The sequence below is a fragment of the Typopeltis vanoorti genome, chromosome 20 (genome assembly GCF_054136105.1).
Source record: "Typopeltis vanoorti isolate ZY-2024b chromosome 20, IOZ_Tvanoo_1.0, whole genome shotgun sequence".
Taxonomy (NCBI): Eukaryota; Metazoa; Arthropoda; class Arachnida; order Uropygi; family Thelyphonidae; genus Typopeltis; species Typopeltis vanoorti.
In genome coordinates this window covers 89,044,345-89,068,228 of record NC_143568.1, presented here as the reverse complement: position 1 = coordinate 89,068,228, position 23,884 = coordinate 89,044,345, and the positions used below count along the sequence as shown (strand labels likewise).

Genomic DNA, 23,884 nt, shown 5'->3' with positions numbered 1-23,884 from the left:
CTAAATCACTTTTGTATGTGGGGGAATCAATGCCATCCACTATGGGACGTAATGGCACATTTTCTTTATGTATTTTTGGGAGTCCGTAAATACTGGGGGGGGGGTATAGAGTTAAATGGCTTTAATCTGTTGGTAACTTCAACAGGCGCCAAGAAGTGACTTTCTTAAGGAGCCTGTGAAGTTTTCTGATTTGTGAGTTGGTGGGATTGTATTCGATAGGGAGGTAAGTAGCCCTATCTAATAGAAGAGCATTAAGCTTACCTTTGTAGTCCTTTTGGTTAAGTACTACAGTTGCATTTCCCTTATCCACTTTGGTGAAAACTGATCCTTTATTTTTCCTCATTTCCTGTAGAGCTTTAAATTCCTTGTTGGATATGTTGGTTTTTGGTGGTCTTGCTTTGGAAAGGACACAAGCTATATCCAGTCTTACACTGTTGGCGATTTGATGTGGAAGATGGCGGATTCCCCTTTTGATCTGGATCATAATATCTTCAGTAGGTATTTTTCTGGGAGCAATGGCAAAGTTGTGGCAACGTGAAGGTGCGTTGAGTGCTTCAGGCTTCAGGGTGACTGAAGAAAGGGTGATTACGGTGTTGGTAGCAAGTTTTGAATTGACGGTAGAATTCTTTTTTAATTTTTCGAATTTTTTCATCTGTCGGCCTTGTATTTTTTCAAATTCTTTGTCTGCAGCGATACACGAGATGTCATGTAAAATAGACCACAGTTCGTGATTTAAAGTGTACAAAGTTCATCTTCGAAGGCACGAATAGCTTCGTTAATTTCCGCTAAGAGAAAATGCGTGGCGGTGATTTGTTCGCAAAGCAACGTGTAGCTAGTGCAGTTATATATACGAAGAGCTTTTTGTGAAACAAAACGGTGCTTGAATTTTACACAGTTTGGGATTACTTTATTATCCCGGCAGCGTTTCAGGAAAGTTAGACGATTTAATTGTCTATACAGCTTCAACTTCATTTGACCATATTGGCAGGCCTTCCGTGCGATTGTATCTCCGTGGATGATGTTGATTCTCGTAGACAGGCTTATACGTTGGTTATGCATTTCTAAATCACTTAGGGAATTGAAACAACATAGATCCGAATATAAATTAAATTATACTTTAATAAATATTTCCGATATTTTGGCAACGTGACGTTGCCATTTTCAAAAATAATTCCATATCGATTACCTCCCTATCAAATACAATCCCACCAACTCACAAATCATAAAACTTCACAGGCTCCTTAAGAAAGTCACTTCTTGGCCTGTAGAAGTTACCAACAGATTAAAGCCATTTAACTCCATACCCCCCCCCCCCCCCCCGGTATTTACAGACTCCCAAAAATACATAAAGAAAATGTGCCATTACGTCCCATAGTGGATGGCATTGATTCCCCCACATACAAATTAGCTAAACATTTGGCCAAAGAGCTCACACACTATACTGGCAACACTCCATCACACATAAAAAACTCAGTCCACTTCAAAGCCAGCATAGAAAACCTTACACTCCAACATACTGACATATTGGTCAGCTTTGACGTCTCCTCCTTATTCACAAATGTCCCACTCAAGGATACTTTAGAGCTAATCCAAGCTAAATTTTCTATTTCAGCCCTATTTCAGTTCACAATGAACTCAGGCTATTTCGTTTGGCAGGGAAATTCTACAAACAAATAGAGGGGACAGCCATGGGGTCACCACTCTCCCCACCCTTGGCCAATTTCTTTATGGAGACCTTTGAAGAAAAAGCCTTAGCCTCTGCCCCACAAGAGGAAAACAATAGCCTCCCTTTCCTAGACACACTAGTCACCCGCCAACCTGATGGAACCTTGGTTTTCTCAGTTTATAGAAAACCCACCCATACAGGCAGATACATTCAACAACAATCCTCCCCCCCCCCCCTCACAACAATACGGAGTGGTGAAAACACTATACAACAGGGCTAAACTAATCTGTTCTAACGACATGGCCCTAAACACTGAACTAAATCACATCCTCAACACTTTCTCAGCTAATGGCTACCTGCCCACCCCCCCAAAAAATATCCAAAAAATATTAAAACCTACAAACCACAGTCCCCCTCCCCCCCTCCACAACAAAGATTACTCTCTAAATCCATCACCGTTCCCTACATCTGAGGCACCTTGGAAAAAATTACCAAAATTTTAAAAAAACATGACCTCACCTCCTGTTACAGGCCTTACAGAAAATTGGCATCCCTTATCTGCTCCACCAAAGACCAACCACTTCCCCTAGACCTACATGGTGTATACCAGGTCCCTTGCAGTTGTAAACTGTCATACTTTGGCCAAACAGGCAGGACAGTGAATATCAGAATTTCTGAACACAAGGACTACATCCGGTTTCACAAGTACAGCCATTCTGGTCTTGCAGACCACGCTCTGGATACACACCACAGAATACGGTGGAAGAAAGCTCCAGTAATACGCCGTAGCAAATACAAATTCGAAAGACTATTTATGGAATCAGCCTCAGCCCTAAGAAACTCTCCAAACCTCAACAAATTTGGTTGTATGCGACTGCCCCAAATTTGGGAGGCATACATCAGCAGATCTTCAGCCAAGAACATCTACTTAGCCTGCTAGAGGGCACCATCAGGACTTCTAGGAGAACGATACTTCATATCTTCATTCTCAGTTACTGTGTTGTAGTGCCTGCATGCATGTGCCTTTTTGTAAGTTCCTTTTAAAAATGGCAACATGACGTTGCCGAAATATTGGAAATATTTATTAAAGAATAATTTAATTTATATTCGGATCTATGTTGTTTCAATTCCCTAAGTGATTTAGAAAAGAGATAAGACGGGGTATATGTGGAATTACCGTGCAGGCAAGTATGACAAACTTATGTCGATAGGGCATGGGAGGTGGTCAAGAAGCATTTACAGGAGGTTATGGATGATTGTATACCTAGGGTCCGAATAGTAAAACAAGTAGGAGTTTAATGGATGAATAACACCATTAAGCTTGAGCTGCAAAAAAAGAAACAACTGTGGAGGGAATTTAAAGAAAGGGGTGACCTGCAGGCACACGAACGGTATAAAGTGCAGGCCAGAAGGGTAACGAGTGTGGTAAAAAAGCAAAAGCGGATTATGAAAGGAAACTAGCTATGCAAGCTAAAGAGAATTCCAAACAGTTCTTTCAATATGCTGCAAGTAAGGAAAAAAACTGTACACGGCAAAATGATTTTATGTAATGACGATGGCAAGGAGGTCACTGAATCAGTCGATATAGTGGAGTTACTGAGCGAGCACTTTGCAAAAGTATATCATCCAGGTGGTGACATTGAAAAAATGAAGGAACCATTAGTTTACACGGGAATTGTGATGAATGAAGTGGAGGTGAATAGTCTATTACAGAACCTTAATGTGAATACATCTGCGGGATTGGCTGGTATATCGGCACGGGTCTTGCGTGAGCAGCTAAGGAATTATCAGTGCCCTTGACCATGTAGTTTAATCTGAGTCTCGGGTCTAGTTTAGTCCCGAAGGTGTGGAAAGAGGGGAAAATAGTTTCACTGCATAAATGAGGATCCAAGACTATGGTTGCAAATTACCGACCGATCAGCATATCAGGAGTCATTGGAGAAAGTAGTCAAGGGAAAAATACAGGAATGGATTGATGAAAATGAGATACTGTACGGGGGACAGCATGGCTTTCTGAAGGGTAGATCATGCCTCAGTAACTTGCTCAAGTTTTATAACAAGGTGATGGCTGAACTGGATAAGGGTAATGGGTGGACTGCTGGACCTGGCAAAGGCGTTTGACAGGTTACCACATGGAATTCTAATCCGTAAACTATAATATATGGGAATGGATATAGGGTTGGTGAGATGGATAGGTGGGTGGTTGATGGAGAGATATCAAAGAGTAGTTTATTCAGGAGTAGAGTCCAAAAGATGGCCTGTGACTAGTGGTGTGCCATAGGGTTCTGTTCTTGGACCACTGCTGTTTAATTTGTTCATTAACGATATAGGGAGGGATCCAAGAAGAACAGTTAATTTGTTCGCTGATGATGCAAAGTTGGGTAGGGCGATAGTGAATGCAGAAGATGTCAAAATCTTGCAGGATGACTTGGATAGATTGGAGTTCTGGGTTAAGGAGAATGGATGTCAATTTAATGTGACAAAATGTGGTGAAAAGATTAGCAGCAGTATACCATATTGGTGGAACTGGTCTCCAGGAGATTGATGAGGCCAGGGACTTGGGAGTGTTGGTGGATAGGGAGATGAAGTTTAGAAGGCACATTGCAAAAGTAGCTAAATCAGCTCATCAACTCACTTGGTTGTTGAAAAATACTTTGACGAGCAGAGACAAGCAAGTTATTGTTCCTCTGTACTGAGCCTTGATAAGACCTCATCTCGACTAGTGTGTCCAGATTTGGTCACCTAGGTTACTTCTTGATGGGGAGGAGGTGGAGACGATCCAGAGGCGAGTGACTAAGATGATAACGGGTCTATGGAATGAACCATATGAGAACAGGTTGAAGATTTGTGGGTTGCAGAAATTAGTTGATAGGCAGAAAAGGGGGGATATGATTGAGACATTCAAATTGCTAAAGGGTTTCTATAGGATTAATTCAGAGGATATTTTTGAGATCAGGACTGGTGGTGGGAGAACTAGGGCACCTATGGAAGCTGGGCAAGAGTGTCGTTAGCAGGGGTGTTAGAGCTGGGTTCTTTACTTTTAGAGTGGTAAATGAGTGGAATAAGCTGCTAGAGTCTGTTGTGGGTGATATGACAGTGAGTGAGTTCAAGGCAACGTATGATATTATTATTATTTTACACCTCCAGGGAGTCCAAAGACTCATCGAGGAAGAGTGTGCCAACAGCATCGAACGATTGGTCCACTTCCAACTACTAACCGTGCTCAAACTTACTTAACTGAGCCATTAGTAGCAGAGGCTCTACCAATCGACCAACCTTTGCCGGCGAAGGTTGGTCGATTGATAGATAGATACTGTGAGAATGTCGTATAGTTGTGTGGACATGATGTTTAGGGTCTCCCTTGATGAGTCTAAGGACTCCCTGGAGTCGCCCGTAATAATAATGATAATAATAATACATATCATATTAGGCTATTTATTTAATAGGACATTGATATAAAATCTATGAATTCATATTATACAATTAATTTAATAAAATGAAATTACAAACTTACATTACATTTAATGACTTTTCTGTTGCTGAGTACTGGAAAAAGTTTCTTTATAGAAGGGCTATAGCGTACATTTTAATGCTACATAGGCAGTGCTCATATCATTGCTCAATCTATTTCTCCCTTTCAATTTGATATTATTTAAGGCAGAAAATACAGTTTCACAAGAGTATGTAGAAGAGAAAATTATTAGAAGAGCTTTGGCTCTAACTACAAAATAAAATAGAAATAGGCTAACTATAAAATATAATTGTTTCAATGAACCGAAACCTACCTTTGGCTTAACTGAGAGCGATCTTACACGATTTATCGCAGTTTTTTCATCAGAATACCAATATTTTTCAATATCCAAGGTGTGTCACCTGAAAACCTCAAGTATGTCAGTGCTGACACGCATGTCAGAGGTTCCCCATCACTGATCTATATGGTGGAGATATGTTGACAATATTTTCATTATATGGCAAGGCAGCTTAGAAAACCTAAAATCGTTTGTGAATAAAATCAACTCAATACATAACAAGATAAAATTCACTCTGGAAGTGGAAAACAACAGCTAACTGCATTTTTTAGACATCTTGATAAAGAAACAATCAAATAGTGTCAAATTATCTATTTACAGAAAGCCCACAGATACTGGAAGATATTTTCATTATGTACAGGGTGTTCGGGATAAATTTGACATATTTATAATTAATTATATTTTTCCGTAAGTTACATGTATTAACACACACTTCTCTTCATTTAAAAGTTTGGACCCTTCTTCATTCATATACAAGATGTCAGAAAGGATGGATAGCTGGAACCCACCTGAATCATGGAAGAGAATAACTTGTATCATGATGATTCGTGCCCGCCATCAAAATAAGGATATTACGACTGCTGCCCAATGCTCCCTGAATACAGTAAAAACAATCAGGCATGAACTAGAGACTTGCAATGGTGACTACGAGGATGTAGCAAGAAGAAAGATCCCTAGCAGACGATCTGATTGCGTTCGTACAGCAGAATTCCTCGCAAATCTGCAGGAACAGGTGTTGAAGAACCCTGGCATTGGAATTCGGGCTTTGTTCGTGGAGTTGCTAACTGTAGTCAAGCCCTGGATAACAAGGGTAGCCAATGGTAGGCCGTATGTATGGCAGCAGGATTCGGCCCCTTGCCACACCTCTGGGAAAAGTCAAAAATGGTTGTCTGAAAATTTCTACGACTTCACCAGTCCAAATGTTTGGCCTCCAAACTCCCCAGACCTTAACCCCATGGATTATTTTGTATGGGGCGCAGTTGAAAAAGACACCAATCGCACTTCCAGTAATACAAAAGCCCAGTTAATGGATAAAATTAAAACAGTTTTTGCGGCCCTTCCCAGGGAGACTGTAGCATCAGCTTGTTCGAGGTTCCGAAGCAGAATTGAAGCTGTGATCGATGCTAATGGTGGTTATTTTGAGTAAATCTTGTTGATAGTATTGTAATTAACTCTGCCTGTAATGTTTTTTTGTCAATTCATTAAATTTAATAGATACAAAGAAGATTTTCTTTTTTCTTACGAAACTGTCAAATTTATCCCGAACACCCTGTATATATTTTCATTTTCCCAGAGACTATACTTATTTTCATTATACTTCAAACGATCACAAGACACGCAAACCGAGCATTATCCACATGTTGAAACATAGGGCCAGAAAGTTTATATCAGAAGAGGAGGATACACAGCCTGAACTCTCACTAATAGCCAACACATTATCATAAAATGGATATCCTCCAAACATCATCAAAAAATATCTATATGGTGACAATCCCAGACAAGAAGAATCAAGCTCCCAGCACATTTCTACTGTAGTGATCCCTTTCATCAAGTCAATTTCTTATCAAATAGACAGAATACTAAGAGCCTACAACATCAGAGTGGTCTTCAAACCAACAACCAGCATCAGACAAGTTTTAGGATCCCCAAAAGATAAGGTGCAATTCTACAAATATCCAGGAGTATATTACGTTCCTTGCTCCTATGGTCTTGCCTACATCGAACAAAGTTCACGGAGTTTGGAAATCAGACAAAAAGAACATGTTGGTGATGTAAACCACAACTGAAGTATCTCTTCCGGCTTAGCACATTATTTCTGTAAGTCTAACCACAGGATTGAGTGGCAAAACAGTTCCATGCCATATCTGGACGATGACTATAGACATCGTTTATTCAAGGAAACCACAACAGTGTTAATAACTGGCAGAAACCTCAACAGAAATCAGGGTTCAATCCTAAACAGTTTGTGGAAAAACCTGATCCTCTCTCTAAATCCATCTGAACTACAGCTAGTGAGTAATCACATTACACATTTACAACAAACAAGCATGCGTGATAATGAATAAGAACAATAAGTCCTTTCAGTCTCTGTCACGCGAACGTGTAACCTTAGCTACTAGTTTATTTACAACATTTTTATGTTCCTTTCAATTTGCATTTACTAGTTTTTATGTCTTTCTGTAAACACCTTGAAAAAGCTAGACAGTTTGCTGGTGAAACTGGTAGGCTATAATGTAAGATGTTTGTAAAATGGTCAGTATTAAATAAGTTTGTATTTTTAATTACTTCCCGACCATCGGCATTCTTTAAAATCATTCTGCCATATACATTTTTTCTTTTACTTGCAACATGTTGAAAAAACTGTTTGGGATTCTTTTAGCCTGCATGGCTAATGTTCTTTCATAATCTGCTTTTGCTTTTCTTACCACACTCGTTACCCTTCTGGCCTGCGCTTTATACCATTCATGTGCCTGCCAGTCACCTTTCTCCTTAAATTCCCTCCACAGTTGTTTTTTTTTTTTTTTGCAGCTCAAGCTTAATGGTGTTATTCATCCATTTAACCCCTACTCGATTTATTATTTGGATTCTAGGTATACAGTCAGCCTTGCCTCCTGCAAACACTTTTTAACTGCCTCCCATTAACTATCAACATCCAGCCCTTGCAGTTTTACATGCCATGGCACTGAACCAAATTCCTAAGCTTGTCATACTTACCAGCCCAATAATTCCATATATACCCTGTGTTAACTGTAAATTCCACACCATTAGCCACCTCCCAAGTCAAGAACCCATGATCACTCTCACCAATTGGTGGCAATGTGGTCATATTCGTTACAGCCAAATTCTCAGATGTAATTACTAGGTCAAGCATTCTCTGATCCCTAGTATTTTCCATTACATGCTGTCTCAAATAGTTATCCCTTAATTACTGCATAACATCCAATTCCTTCCTCCCATGTGTCCTCTCCTTCTTCCAATCAATGTTACCATAGTTGAAATCTCCCATAATAATTACCCTCCTTCCACTCATTTCTTCTATTTGCTTATGCATACTAACTCCACCATCTATTCCATTACCTGGTCTATAGCAGCACCCAACTGTTTATTTTGTTCTGCTAGCCTCAATCTCACACCAAATAGCCTCAAATGGGCTATTTTCTCTATCCTACAGTTCCACTCCTATTCTCCTTGGCTGCAGCTCATCAGCTATCATCAATAACACTCCTCCCCCCCATTTTATTCTCCCTGTCAATGTGAGGGGTATGGTGTGTTCAGGAGTGAACACATCATACCCCTCACATTCAATACCACTAGCTATTGTTGGATTCTGAATGAAGAGAAATTTAAATTATTAATACTCTCCTCAGAATCCAACATAATCCACCATAGCAAAGGCTACATTTGTAATATTATTTAATGCAAATCACTTGTTTATAATTTAATATTCATATAACTACCATTAATTTTATCTAATATTTAATTATTTAATCAAGAATATATGTATCATTAGTAGAAAAACTCTGTGTTAAAATATTATCAAGCTATTTAGCTTATTTCTATGCAAATATAGAATTTATATTTGATAATTTAACTGCACATTAATTGAAATGTAAATATTCTTTATTTATTCCTGTTTGTAGAAGTTTAACGTTATGCAATACCCCAATTTTATTATGTTTTGTTTTGTTGTCATGGAAACGTATGCTAGATAGCCTGCACGAGTTTGGAACAGTACGTGAGGGAGAAAAGCTGATGTTTATATAAAGAGATCACGAGAACAATTTAGGTGGGAAGAATGGATATAAAAAGGAAGAACGCTGAAAATATAGAGGAGAGAGAGAGATAGATTAAGAGAGAGAGAAAGGAGAGGATTGGCATTAGGTTGGAATCGGAGCATTCGGCAATCAGAGTATGATATTAGAGAGTCGGCAAGTCACTCAAGCAGCTATTTTAAGTCTACTAGTCGAGAAGCAGTTAGCCAATAAGTTGTAGAATAACAATTATAGCTACGAAAAACAGCTGAGAGACTATTAAATAGACTAGCGATACTTGAGTTGAGAATTAATTTCAGCGCCGACCTTTCAAGGACATACGAAACCTTGAAGCAAAGTACGAAGTTTCTAGAGAATAGTAGAAGCTGTGAAGTTAAAGTATACTGTTAGCTGTGGTTAGAATTATAGTGCCTAAAGAATTATTTGAATGCCGGAGGAATAAGCAACTGTGCATATAGAACCTCAAGTTAAGAATTATTGTGTGTTGCCTTTCATGAGTGATCAGTAGTACTTCATGCAAGAACGTTTGTTTATGTGTGTAGTGACCGATGATTAATTCAGTTATTGCTTAGAAGATTTATTTTAATGAGTGCCGTATACTGCTCAAAGTGTTTACAGTTATAAAAAAATGTTTGTGCGTAAGTTTATGAAGAAAGAAGATTATCGGTAAGATTATTCCAACCATTAATATTCTTTTGCAGAGAAGTGTGTGAGTTTCATCCTAGAGTTTCCTTATACTAACAGTGACTATTGCAGAAATTAGCTGAAGTGTAAATTTAAAAGTGTTTGTTTGTGAAGGTGTTACTGCAATTTTTGTCGTATTTGGAACCTAAGGAACTGTGAGAAGACTGTATTATAGAGATAACAGATTTACTGTTGTTTGAGTTGTATGATTGAATTTATCAGAGAAGTTAAAATGTTTGTGATATCTTAATTACTGATTTGAAGTTAAGTGTAAAATTTGTGATTTTAAAATTAAATGTTTGTTTTTGTTAATCTAAAGTTGTATTTTGCCTGAATCTCTTTTACTGCACCATCCATAAAAATATTCAAACCAAAGCGGGTGAATTAAGTTAGTTAAATATACTTGGCCAGTATATATAATAACAACATATAAAGGAAAGGTAGTTGAGAGTTGGTTTATCTTCAATTTTTGAACTAATTCAGATATAAAGTGGCGCAGTCTTTAAATATAAATTTTCTTTATATTTGAATTAGAAATCAACTAGCAACTATTTTTAGTCAAGAACATCGTAATAGTAATCATGTCGGATCCAAAGTATAGATTGAGAAGAAGTAGGATCCAACACTATATCATCTTCTGTTAGCCATGTTTCAATAATGCCAATAACGTGTGGCCTGGAAGTGCCAACCAAGGCCAAAAATTCTTCGTTCTTGTTCCTAATATTTCTGGCATTAGGATACATGAATTTCAGAAGCTCGTTTGTCCCATCCCTATTTTGATGCCTTATGCTAACTATCCCATTCTGATTTGTTGTCCTTCGTACTCGCTCGGGCATATTACACACATTCATACACTCTACTATCTCCCTAAGGTCTGCATATCTACTCCCCCCCCCCCACCTTAGTAACTCTAGTTTCCCTGATTCTGCACATCCACTTCATTCAACAACACCTTTTCAAGTCTTCGTACACCAAATCCATTCAAATGTAAACCATCCCTCTTATATAAATCCTTTCGCCCATCGAACTCACTCCACACATCCACAAATTCCACACCACTCCTCCTCCATAATCCATGCATAAAGTCATTAGCAATTTTGGCCCTCCTTCTATACTCTTCACTGTCATACCGCAGCAACAGACTCACCATCCTAAATCTCTCACTCTTCTCTTTTGCTACCTCAAGTAATTCCTTCAAATCCTCTCTCATAGGCATTTTGTCTCCTTTCAAAGCATTTGTTCCTGCTACTACTATCAATTCTTTCACCCTCTGCTTTTGCATTCTAATTGACTCACTTACATCCTTAATGTTCGCACCAGGTTGGTACGATTTTGTCAAACTCTCATCTATCACACCTCTTACTAAAAATTCTCCGTACAACACTCAAGGATTGTTGCAATACTGAGATGGACGCTGACCTTGAGAGATAAAATAGTTATCATTCCATTGTATAAGACCCTGATCAGACCACACTTGGACTATTGTTCTCAAGTTTGGTCCCCAGGATTTGAAGAGGATAAATTAGGATAAATTACCTGTGGAAGGAATACAGAGGCAGATAACAAAGATGGTTTCAGGACTATATAATGTTGGTTATGAGGATAGGCTGAGAGAATGTGAGCTGCAGAGTTTGGTAAAGGAGGGATGATATGATTGAGACATAAACTGTTGAGAAGTAGTTACAGGGTTGACAATGGGGAGTTCTTTCATTTGGTGGAACAGGGGGAAGGAGTGAAGACAAGGGGCTATCCCTGGAAGTCACAAAAGGAAGTCGTGAGCAACAGGATAAGGACTGGTTTGTTCACATGGAGGATGGTTGAACCTTGGAATGCATTGCCTGATAACGTGGTGAGAGCATGAACGGTCAATGAGTGATATGATGGGCTTTGTATTTTCTAGTTAGTAGTTAGTAGTTTCTAGTTAGCAACTTGCATATAGAGACTAATGACTCTACATCGACTGCCTTAGTATGCCATAATGTAGGTCTGTTTGGTGATCCTTCCTTTACCGCTAAGCAATATAAATGTCTGAAAGGAAGTTTCCTTTGCCTTTCCTATGTTTTATGAAGTTTGCTATGTCATACTGAGACATCGATGGGAAGTCAATAGCCTCTACATACAAGCAGTCTTGTTGTGAAGATACTTCATGCACAAATGTTATTTGTTTTAACTTGGGTAAAGGATTGAAGAAGAATATAATTTCTTGGAAAGTGTATTTTATCTAACCAAGTGAAGAAACTTTCTATGACTATCGCTGGTCCAGAGTATTTTAATAATAAGGTAATACACTCTTTTCCTGTTGTATATGAAAAATATATGACTTGTGCATTAATTCAATCCTATTTTCTTTCTTGCTCTGGCTCCCACTGATGAGACTTAATAAGGGAAAAATTGGTCTGGATAGTGATCTTTTTTCCCATAATGCATAACATTATATATATCCAAAAGGAATTGTGGCTTTGCATTAAGGGATGCTGAGGTAATTGATGTGAAGTCATTAGTCTCTGTATATAAGTTGTGTACTTGAGAAGATTCTTCATGTGCCAGCATTGTTTCTTTACATTTGGATAAAGGATTAAACAAGAAAGTAAGTTCTTGGGAAGTACATTTTACATTGTAACAAAGTGACAACACTTTATATTTTCTGAATATTACCATTAATGACACCATTCTATGCATAAGATTCAAATTTCTATAATAAGGCCAATGAAAAATAGACACGACATGTGGTTTTAGTACTCAGCAAAATTTAGTCACTTTGTTTTCAGTGTGACAATGCAACTCTTTAGAATGTTCAAAATATGATTAAATAATATAGTATCTTCCTATAACCATATAAATGTTGGTTATGGGAGCACACAGGGAGAGGCTGAAAGGAGGTCATATGATAATGATATTTAAATAAGTGAGTGGATTTAAAAGCAGGATTAATATGGACAGGGATTATATGCAGAGTAGAGGATATAAGGTGAGGAATGGGATGTCATCTATGGAATGTTTTATAAGAGAACAGTGAACATAGAGGAGCAGGTTTTTTTTCCTTTACTTTTTACAAGGAGGATGACAGGGGGATAGAATGCATTGTTGAAGTGTGTTATAAATACAGAGTGTGAATAAGTAAGGTTCAACATATACAATAGCAATTGGCAGTTGAATGAGACCCATGATGAGAATGATACCAATGATGTTGTTAATAATAGTAATAATAATAAAATACATACATTAAAAATGAGTGTTTACCTCAGGAGAAAACAGTGGATTTGGCAGTTTGGTAGTGATATATAAGATGAAGGTCTTCATCACATCAACTTCTTTATCACCAACTTTTACCTGATTGAAATCAAATCAAAATCAATGTAAACTGATTGCTATTTAATTTTTTATTAAAGTTTCATTAGAAATCAATATTTATGATTAACCAATCAAGAAAGCAGCCCACTAAGTAAACAACAAATTGCAAAAACTACTTTTACATAATGGATCACTAATGAAATCAAATAGGAACTGTAGATGACGGTGTTGGATGTGATTTATGGTATATTGGGTCAAGGACACCAAAGGTCATATTGTACTATATCAAAAGTTACAGCAACATACACAAAGTACTAATAAATAGCCATAAAGAGATAAATTAGTAAATAATATGTAATGTAGAAAAATAAATTAAGTTAAGCAATGCAGTATCTCTATATAAATATAATTGATAATCAAATGTGTTTGTAAATTAAATATGCCAAGAAATTATATTCTTGGTTTCATCCTTTATCCAAGTGTAAGCAAACAAAGTTTGCACATGAAGCAACTTCACGACATGGCAATTTGTATATAGAGGCTAATAACCTGACATCAATTGCCTTAGTATCCCATAATGCAATGCATATATCCTTACAGACATGTATAACAGAGACTTCACAAACTTTGTTTGCTTACACTTTGATAAAGGATGAAACCACCTGGATAGTGGCCCTTCCCATAATGCATAGCATTATACATGTCTGTGAGGATATGTGGCATTGTATTATGGGATATTTAGGCAATTGATGTGAAGTCAGTAGCCTCTATATGCAACGCAAGTTGCCCTGTCATGAAGATGCTTCATGCACAAACTTCGTTTGCTTGCACTTGGATAAAGGATGAAACCAAGAATATAATTTCTTGGCATTTTTATTTATAATGTAACTAAGTGGAAAAACTTTCAACAAATGGGAAGGAGTGATGACAAGGGGACCATCCCTGGAAGTTAGGAGCTATTATCATTCTTTGCATGGAGGGTGGTTGAACCATGGAATGGATTACCTGACAGAGTGGTGAGAGCGAGAACGGTCAATGAGTTTAAGGAGTGGTATGATAGACTTTGTGTTTCCTAGGAGGGAACTCCCATAATGAGTAAATGGAGGCCTGAATAATAATAATAATAATAATAAATTAATTCTTTGTAAAAAGTTAAAAATGTCATGCAAATGGTTCAAGTCTGATAACATTTGCTTGAGAGTATATGGCTCGAACATATACATAAAACTTTCATTCCTCTCTCGTGTGAAGTTTCGGCACCTCAACAGAACATGACAAATGGGGACATCTATGTTGCATTTTTTTAAGATAGGTAGATCATCAGCCCTATGGGAACCTAGCAAGAATTCTCTTCTTTTTCTATGTTAACTAGACTGTCAAAGTAAAATTTCAGTCTTTATCTCTGCCACTGCTTCCTCCCATGATGACTGCCATTGGATAATTTAAACTATTATCTTAAGAACTGTCTGTAGTCTGTATGTGGGACTGCCAAACAGAACATCAAAAGTATGAGCAGATCTAGCAGCTCCATTTCTACATGAACTAGACTACACTGATAAATTGCTCATTGAATAATTCAACTATATCCTCTGCTTTGGTAATCTGCCAGTCATCAACTAGCATCATCCTCCCATAGTCATTTTTGATTCTACTTGCCCCATATTGAAAGAACTCAGTAGGATTTTTCTTAGCTTGATTGCCTAATATCTGCTCATACTTCATATTTGCTGTCTTTACTAATCAAGTGACTATTCTGTCCTCCTCTTTGTACTCTTCATAACTGATCATTACCAACATTCATCTTATGTTGCCTTCACAGTACTATCTTCTTCCAGATTTCTCGCTTGTCTTTATTCATCCATTTTACTCCTACCTTGTTTAGCTTTTCATCTTTGGAATACACTCAGACACTGCTGTTGTTAAATAGCTATTGATCAATGCCCATGTAGTGTCTATATTCCTCTCACTCAACTTCTCTTTCCATACTATAGCTCCCATTTGTTTCCTAAGCTTTCCATTTACAAAGCTTTGATACTTCACATTTGGATTACTGTGCTCAGGTCTCGTCACCTGGATTCCTTGGACATGAGGAGGCTGTGGAGAGGGTTCAGAGGAGAGTGACTAAGTTGGTGAGTGATGTAAAAAATGCTCACTGATAGATTGAGAGATTGTGGATTGCAGAGGTTGGTTGATAGACAGAGAAGAGGGGATATGATAGAAATATTTAAATTACTAAAAGGTTTTTATAAGATTGGTGCAGGGGAAATGTTTTAGCTGTGTGATAGTTATGGAAGAACAAGAGGTCATCCCCGGAAATTAAAGAAAAGTGTGGCTAACAAGGGTGTGAGAACAAGGTTTTTTTGTCTGGAGGGTGGTGAATGAATGGAATTCATTGCCTGACTTAGTTGTGAGTTCTTCGTGTAAATGAATTCAAGAAGAGATATGGTAGATATTGTTTTGCTAGTTTGGGTCCCCCTGCGATGAGTCTACTGACTCCATGGATATACCCATAATAACAATAATAATAATAATCACCAGTCTTGTAGTTCCACATATATCCCTTCTTTATAGAAGGTCTCATGTGACTGGCTGGAATCCATGTGATCACTTCATGGTCACTCTCTCCAACCGGGGTAAGATTAGACACTATATTCACAATCACACCCTCTGATGATATAACTAGATATAAGACTCTTAACCCTTGTGCACCTTCTGTTATGTATTGCCTTATACTGTTGTTCCTTTAGAACTCAAAAATTCAATCTCCTTATTCCATGATGCTATCACTTCATTCCAGTCAATATAGCCATAGTTCAAATCGCCATGTGCTTTCTCACTAAGCCAAGTTGCCTATACATTTCTTTATCTTCACCTTTTACATTCCTTGGCCTGTACTAACACTCCACCAAACATCTCATTCTGTTAACTTCCACTTCATACCATACTGCTTCAAAATCACTGCAACTTTTTTTTGCTGTATCTCAACCTTGCATGGACATAATTCCCCTGCTGTCATCAGCAGTACTTCTCCCTTCTTGCCTTTCCTATCTTCATGAAAAACATCATATCCCTCCATTTCTATTCCAATCAAGATGTCATTCTGATCCAACCAATATTTCACATATTCCAACTATTTCTGAGCACATAAACTCAATCAATGCAACAATTTCATCTCCCTTATTTCTGACACTCCTGGAATTCGTAAATTTACAAATTCATATTTGTAAAATGAAATATTTTCTCTTATATCATATTGAGGCACTCATATCTAGTGCTTCAATCACCCTGTCCATTTTTCCTCCTGAAAAACATACCTTTTATGACAGAATCATTTATGACAGAATCTCCATATAGTGCTATTCTTGAGTCATTCATTACTTATGGTTACTACTTTCTAATAACAACTCAGATCTCCTCACATTCCTTTTCATGAAACTTGATCATTTACAATCCAGCTATCAAAATAGTGAGGTCATCTTCCTGGGTGATCTCGACATCCATCATTCCATAAATACATAAACTTAACAACTCTCATGCTGTTACACATCTGTGACTTCTTCTCACCTGCTCCTGTCTACTCATCTTCTGTCCCACATGGCCTCCCAGACTCAATCCTCGATGTATTCTTAGCCATTCCATTCCTATATTGACCATCGACATACCTGAATTCATTATCACTTCCACAATCTGCTCTCCTTGCACCTTGTCCCCCTAACCTCCCCCCCCTCGTTTCCCTTTCTAACTTGCTTGCTTTCCTGTCATATTCTCTTCTCCATTCACAACCACATCAGTCTCACCTAGTTCACTCCTCTGCTCATTCACATCATCTTTGACTTCCACTGATACCTTGTTTGATCACATATTATGCTCCCCTCCAGCAGCAACCTTTCCAAATGATGTAGTCCATTGCTCTTATACAGCTCCATTTTCCTCTCAAACTTCTTCCATACGTTCACAAACTGCACACCTTTCTCTTCACACATTTGCACTAATATTCCATTCAAGATCTTTGCACTTCACTGCAACTCATCATTGTCATACCTGGGTAACACGTGCTACTCCTCTCTTCAATAATCTGATGATATCCATGCTCATATTCTTCCAATGCTCAACCAAATCATTTGTCCCAACTACAACCAATAACTGCCTTGTACATTTATTTCTCTCATATCTCTTTGATATGAGAAATATTTTCTCTCATATCATATTGAGTCACTCATATCTAGTGCCTCAATTACCTTGTTCATTATACCTCCTGGAAAACATACCTTATGCACCCTCTAATCCACCACACCATTTATGATACAATCTCCATATAGTACTATTCTTGAGTCATTCATTTTTTATGGTTACTATTTTCTAATAACCACTCGGATCTCCTCACATTCCTTTTCATGAAACTGCAATCACCTGTAATCCAGCTATCCAAATAATGAGGTCATCTTCCTCAACATCCACCATCCGAATGGCTCCCCTACTCCAACACCAGCAACCAAGCAAGAAAAAAAAGTAGGTCTTTGCTTTAAGTAATGACCTACATACAATTCTCCTCTCTCAGAGAGGACCCCTCTCTATCTACTCTTGAACCCAATCCTTTGGCATTTAAAGGAGCCAAATGGGATGATCTCTGGAATTTCTACTCCTCCTTTCCTTGGCATGACTATTGCTTCCACTCACCTGACCCTAACACTTGCTATGAACGAGTCACAGAAATTGTTCTCACTGGTATGAAGATCTTCAGCTCCCATTCAACCCATAATCCACATCCACTTTCCAAACCCTGGTTCAGCCAAAAATGCTTAAAAGTAGTCAAAGAAAAAAAATTCAGCTTACCACATGTGGCTTGCATCAAGAACTCTTGCTTCATACACTGATAGACAAAGACTCAACATATGCAAATCAGTCATCAGTAGATCCAAATCTGATTTCATAAAGACCACCAGCAGAAAACTCATCTTCTAGTCACTTGCTAAGGGTGCAACTTCTGTTATTGCAACACTTTTACTTATCCCAAAGTTGACCTCCTGACATTATTTTTCCTCAAACTTCTGCATAGATGAACAAGAGAAATCATCTGCTACCATACTGGAATCCAAGCACCATATGCTTCCTATAGTTTTTCAATGAAAAGTCATCAGAAAACTACTTAAAAATCTTCCAGTCCTTATAGCATCTCTCCAATTGTTCTCAAGCATTGTGCTCCAGAGCTAACACCCATCCAGCATTATCTCTATAATTTATTATACACATCAAGTAATTATCTTAATGCATGGAAGCAATTGCATATCCATCCTATTCCAAAAAAAGGCAATAGAAGTCTGCCATTCAAACTACTGACCAACTGCCATCACCTCTGGCCTCTCCAAAATAATGGAGAAAATCATCAGTAGCCAACTTGCTTTATAGCTTATATTACTCATCACTGCACAAATATCATGGAAAGGTTTGGAAAGACTTGTGCTGTTGCACCTGACATTTCCAAAGCTTTTGACTGTGTGTGTCATCAAGGCCTACTAAACAATTTACTATCCTTCCATTTCCATGCACCTTCTGTAATTGGGTAGCTCTAGCTTTTTTTCCTGGTCTTTCTTTTCAAGTCATAGTAGATGGCTCCCTCTCTTCAATGCTGGAATGCCTCAAGGCACTGTACTGTTATCTATTCTCTTTCTCCTGCATATAAATGACCTACTCACAATAACCACTAATCCCATCCACAGTTTTGTAGATGATAGCACTCTCAACTCATCCTACTCATTTGACAAACCATACAGTACTCTGCCATTCCAGGCTATAAGATCATTCAAAATTAATGCCTTAAACATCGATCTACATACTATCTTTCAACAGGCAAAAACAATCTTGTTATGTTCACTGCCACCAAACACAGTCATGCCTTTTGCATGCAAGAGAGATTCCAGCTCACCTACCCTTACCCTCAGTAATACACAAATCATTATTATTATTATTCGTGACACCTCCAAGGAGACTGAAGACTCATCACGGGAGGGCATCTTTGGTTGCACTAATGTTTGCCTTGAATCTTTCCAGGCATAAACAGATCACATCAATAGTCTCCTCAGCATCCAAGAAACTTGGTATTCTCTTTCATTTCAAGAGCCTAGTTTACACCAATTATCTCTTCACTATATACGAATCCCAAATCCATCCATATTTAGAATTATGCTCACACGGTTGGAGTGGTGCACCTAAAACTTCCCTTAAAATCCTTGATGCCAACTAGAAGTGTGCAATTAGGGTCATAGACAATCCCTCTCTTACAGACACATTTCAACCTCTATCTCACAGGCACAGTGTTTCAGCATTGTGTATATTCAACAAGTACTTCCATGGTCTGTGTATTGAGGCTTAAGTGCTGTGAAGAATTTATGTTATAGGTTTAATGGAATATTAACAGCACTGAGAAAGGATTAAAACTAATTTTAATACTTCCAATATTTCGTCTCTGTCACAGAGACATCTTCGGGGATTACAAAAACTTTTACAAAAAGTTTTTGTAATCCCCGAAGATGTCTCTGTGACAGAGACGAAATATTGGAAGTATTAAAATTAGTTTTAATCCTTTCTCAGTGCTGTTAATATTCCATTAAACCTCTAACATGACTTCCATGGTCACTGCTGCTGCTGCCCAGCAATCCTTTACTGTGCAACTGCCAACACACTGAACCTGCTTCTATTCATCCTCTTTTATTCCATTCACCTCTGTCCTCTGGAACAACCTTGCTCAAGAAGTATTCCCAAAACATTCCAGATGCTCATTATACAATGCCCCCAATAATTTTTGACAGAAAGCAACCAGAAAAATACTGTCCAAATTAGACATAATAAAAAAGTCTCCTGGCTCTAATGGCATTTCTCCAGTTGTCCTGAAAATTTGTGCAAATAGAACTCACCCCTATCGTCTGTCACCTGTGTATATTCCCTTACTTCACTGATATCTATCCCACAGACTAGAAATATTCAACCTATATTCAACCCATTCCCAAGAAGGGTGATAAGTCAACTGCCATCCATAGAACTCACCTCAGTCCTGTCTAAAGTAATGGAAAAAATCATCAATTCCCAACTCCTACACTACCTTGAAGGCACCCATCTAATAAACAACCACCAGTATGGATTCCTTTGTTGCTGATCAACAGAAGATCTGCTCATATATGTCACGACAAATGCCATGGAGAAGTTTGGAGAATCTCAAGTGGTTGCCATTGATATCTCCAAAGCTTCTGACAGTGTCAAAACTTCTTAGTAAGCCTTTGTGCCAAAGCTTCTGGCACAAAGGCTTACCACCATCGTTTGGTCTGTCTGGTAGCTCACTATATGTTTGATGTTAGATAGTTCCTTATCCTCTCACCATTCAACTAATGCCAGGGTTCAACCCTCTGCTTCCTTGAAACTTCCCCACCATACACAACTCTCTGATACCTGTCGGACAGCCAATCCTGAATCCAGTTGACCAATCTGACATCCAGAGCCATGTGCTGCAACTTAAATATCAGCTTATCATGTGGCACCCTGTCAAATGCCTTCGCTAAGTCTAAGATAATGGCAGTATATGCCTTTTCCTCATCTAATGCTCTTGTAACTTTATCATAAAAGGCTAGCATATTGCTAAAACAAGAGTGCCCTTTCACAAATCCATGTTGACTCTCACAGATAACATTACCCTCATCTGTCCAATGCTGTATACGGTCCTTCACTACTTTCTCCAAGATCTTATTCTAATTTAATTAAGCAAATTATCTGCAATAACAGTCTAATTTAAATTAAGCAAAATGAATGATAATGAACAGTTACAGATTGTTTAGAAATGTCAGGCAGGTGAAAAGAGATGAAAGGAAATTATTACAGTGAGTGCAACCATTCAGCTGAAAATTGTTGGATGAGTGAAAGTTGTGTGAGGAGGATATCCTAATGGATAAGAAGAGAAAGGGGTAGTGGTTCTGTTGTTGAAAGCAGAGGAATTAAACCTAGATAAGGTGGAGATGCAAGGGGGAAAAATAGCGGCAAGGATTTTGACACAGAACGGTGTGAATGCTGTAGGCCTGTAGAGAGTTGTGATAAAAAAATTATAGGCAGACTGGCTAAAAAATCAAAAAGAAGCATGATCACTTGGGCAATTTTATTATGGATAAGAGATAACATCTAAGAGCAAGAAATGGACCACTTTTCCAATTTTTCTCAATTGGATATTTTGAACTGAGATTTCTTAAAAATTCTCAATTGTTCATTCCTACATACTTCTCAAAGTGGCTTTTTCTTAAAAATTAAGAAATTTGTATTTCGCAGTTTTTAAGAAAAAGCCACATTGAGAAGTATGTAGGAGAGTACACACAAGGATTGAGAGTCTTGAATTAGATTATCTCTTCAGATGATATGATTATTAATAGGGTGTTGAATTTTCCTACAGGTGGCAAGGGTGATAAGTGATTATCTAGATAGTGGCCAGTTACATGAGGATGTTTGTGAGGAAAGCATAGGTGGATCAAGTGGATATTATTATTATTATTAGATACCTCCAGGGAGTCCAAAGACTCATTGAGGGAGGTACCTGCTCTACAACTCTGTCTCTGCCACTCAATACACCAACTGACCGTAGCTACACCAACGCCATCTACTGCTGACCAACCACTACCTAGTATTTCCAAAGACAATCACAAATCCATGCCCGCGGTGGGATTCAAACCCGCAGCCTTTTGGCTGGAGAACAGATACCTAACCACTCGGCCAACCTGGCGTATTGGCCCCCTTGGTCAAGTGGGTATTCCACATAGCCAGGGCCCTGAGCTATGTGGAAAAATTAAAAGAGATTTATAAGAATGATATAGATATCACACATTTTGATGATGAATTGGAATAGTTTTTACTATTTTTAAAAGATAAAGACGAATTCAATACTGCCACATAAGTATACCAGGCTGTAAGAGAAATGTCGTCTGTTCCAAATGTAGAAATTTTTATGGCTCCATAAATTTTACCTGGGGGGGGGGCACAGCTGGCTTAATCTGCCACTGGAGGCCAGGATATATATGAGCAGCAATTAGTTGGTTGGATAACTGCTGTTCATAAGAAAAGTTCTAGAGTAGGGGGACCTGACCTACAGCCTGCATGTGGCCTGCAGAGCAATTCAGTTTGGTAATTGGTCTCCCAGAAAGTCTACTTCTTTCAAATTTTTATATGTGCTTGACAGTGACCTTTGTAAATAAATGATCGCAAAAAGCATTTGCATTACATTTCTCTCAAATTCTCCCCAGCTACAAACATAGACTGTTGGTTATTGAAGTCAATTAAAGGAAACAGATAAAGATATTTCATTATCAGTTTTCAAGCAACTGTTATAGAGATTGGAGGGGGTAAAGAACTATGAGAAACAACCAATTCTAAGACAAGTTGAAACCTGACAAATGAAGCCAAGCACACAAGCATGAATTCGTCCGAATTAGGAGTACCCTATTCCCACCACTTTCATGTAGATAAGTTTTGCAAAGTGTTCACGTTCTTCCCTAGTGTTTGTGTCGAGGTGTGGGTGATTTGTTGTTTATGTTACTTTTACCAGTTAATTTTGAAGGCAATAAAGTGATTATAGACTGTTGTAATCAGAGTTCAATAATTTAAAAGTCCAACGTGAAGTGAGTATTATTCTGCAAAAAAATGAGATAGTTTCATAAATAATAGATGTGCATGATATATCAGACTATCATATATATATGAATTCTCGGTCAGTATATTCAGCACTGCCTGATATGTTTGTGAACATAAAGTGATTTGCAGTGGCTATGTTCTCAAATTTTGATAACATATATATTTGTGAATCAACATTTTTAAAAATGACAACAGCCAAATCAAAGAGCAGAATAAGACTAAAATGATCATTTGCATAAGATGCAAATAGTTGCATAAGATCTGTTGTGTTTGTATACAAATTCTAAACGTATAAGAAAAAGGCAGATGAAATGGTTGCATTAATTGCATCTGTTCACCCAAAGGACGGAATAAGTGAGATATGGTTGGAAGAGGACGACATCCTGACAGGAATAGAGATGGAAGGGTACATGTGTTTCATGAGGATAGAAGGGGTAAAAAGGGAGGGGGGGGAGTGCTATTGATGATAGAGAAAGAGTTATGTCCATACAAAGTAGAGATGCAAGAGGGAAATAGTGCCATTGGTTTTGAGGCAATATGGTGTGAGACAGAGGTCAATGGAATCAAATACTTGGTTGGATGTTGTTATAGACCAGGTAATGTGGATGGTGGTGATAATGAAATGTAAAATCAAATTAGCCAAGCAAATAACAAAAAGGTGATCATTATAGGGGATTTTAATTCTGGCAATATACACTTGGAATGATGAGATTGGAACTGGAAGTAAAGAAAATGAGTTTCTTGAGTTTTTGATGGATAATTAACTCAGACAGTATGTAACAGTGGGCACGTGAGGATTGAGAGTGAAGGTGGTGTCGAGGCTAGCTGGTGAACGGACGTGCTATCGGAGAGCTCCTGAGAGATTTGTGTTTTTTATTGATTTATTGGTGTTTTGGATTCAATTTAATGGACTTAAGTGTGTAATTTTGGTATATTATTGGAGCTTTATTAGTGTGGTTAGTGTACTAAAGTGTTTTATAACATAATCTATGTCGGGAAGTCGC

At 38.0% G+C, this 23,884-nt stretch overlaps 1 protein-coding gene across 1 annotated transcript in view; it reads right to left on the bottom strand.

Moving 5' to 3' along the window:
- LOC150095635 (dynein axonemal heavy chain 8-like) overlaps nucleotides 1-23,884 on the bottom strand; it is a 2,108,518-nt gene that overhangs the window by 520,122 nt on the left and 1,564,512 nt on the right. The window contains exon 66 of the mRNA XM_090409931.1: nucleotides 13,173-13,262. Within this exon, the coding sequence (XP_090266057.1) occupies nucleotides 13,173-13,262 (90 nt within the window). The remainder of the gene's footprint in view (nucleotides 1-13,172; nucleotides 13,263-23,884) is intronic.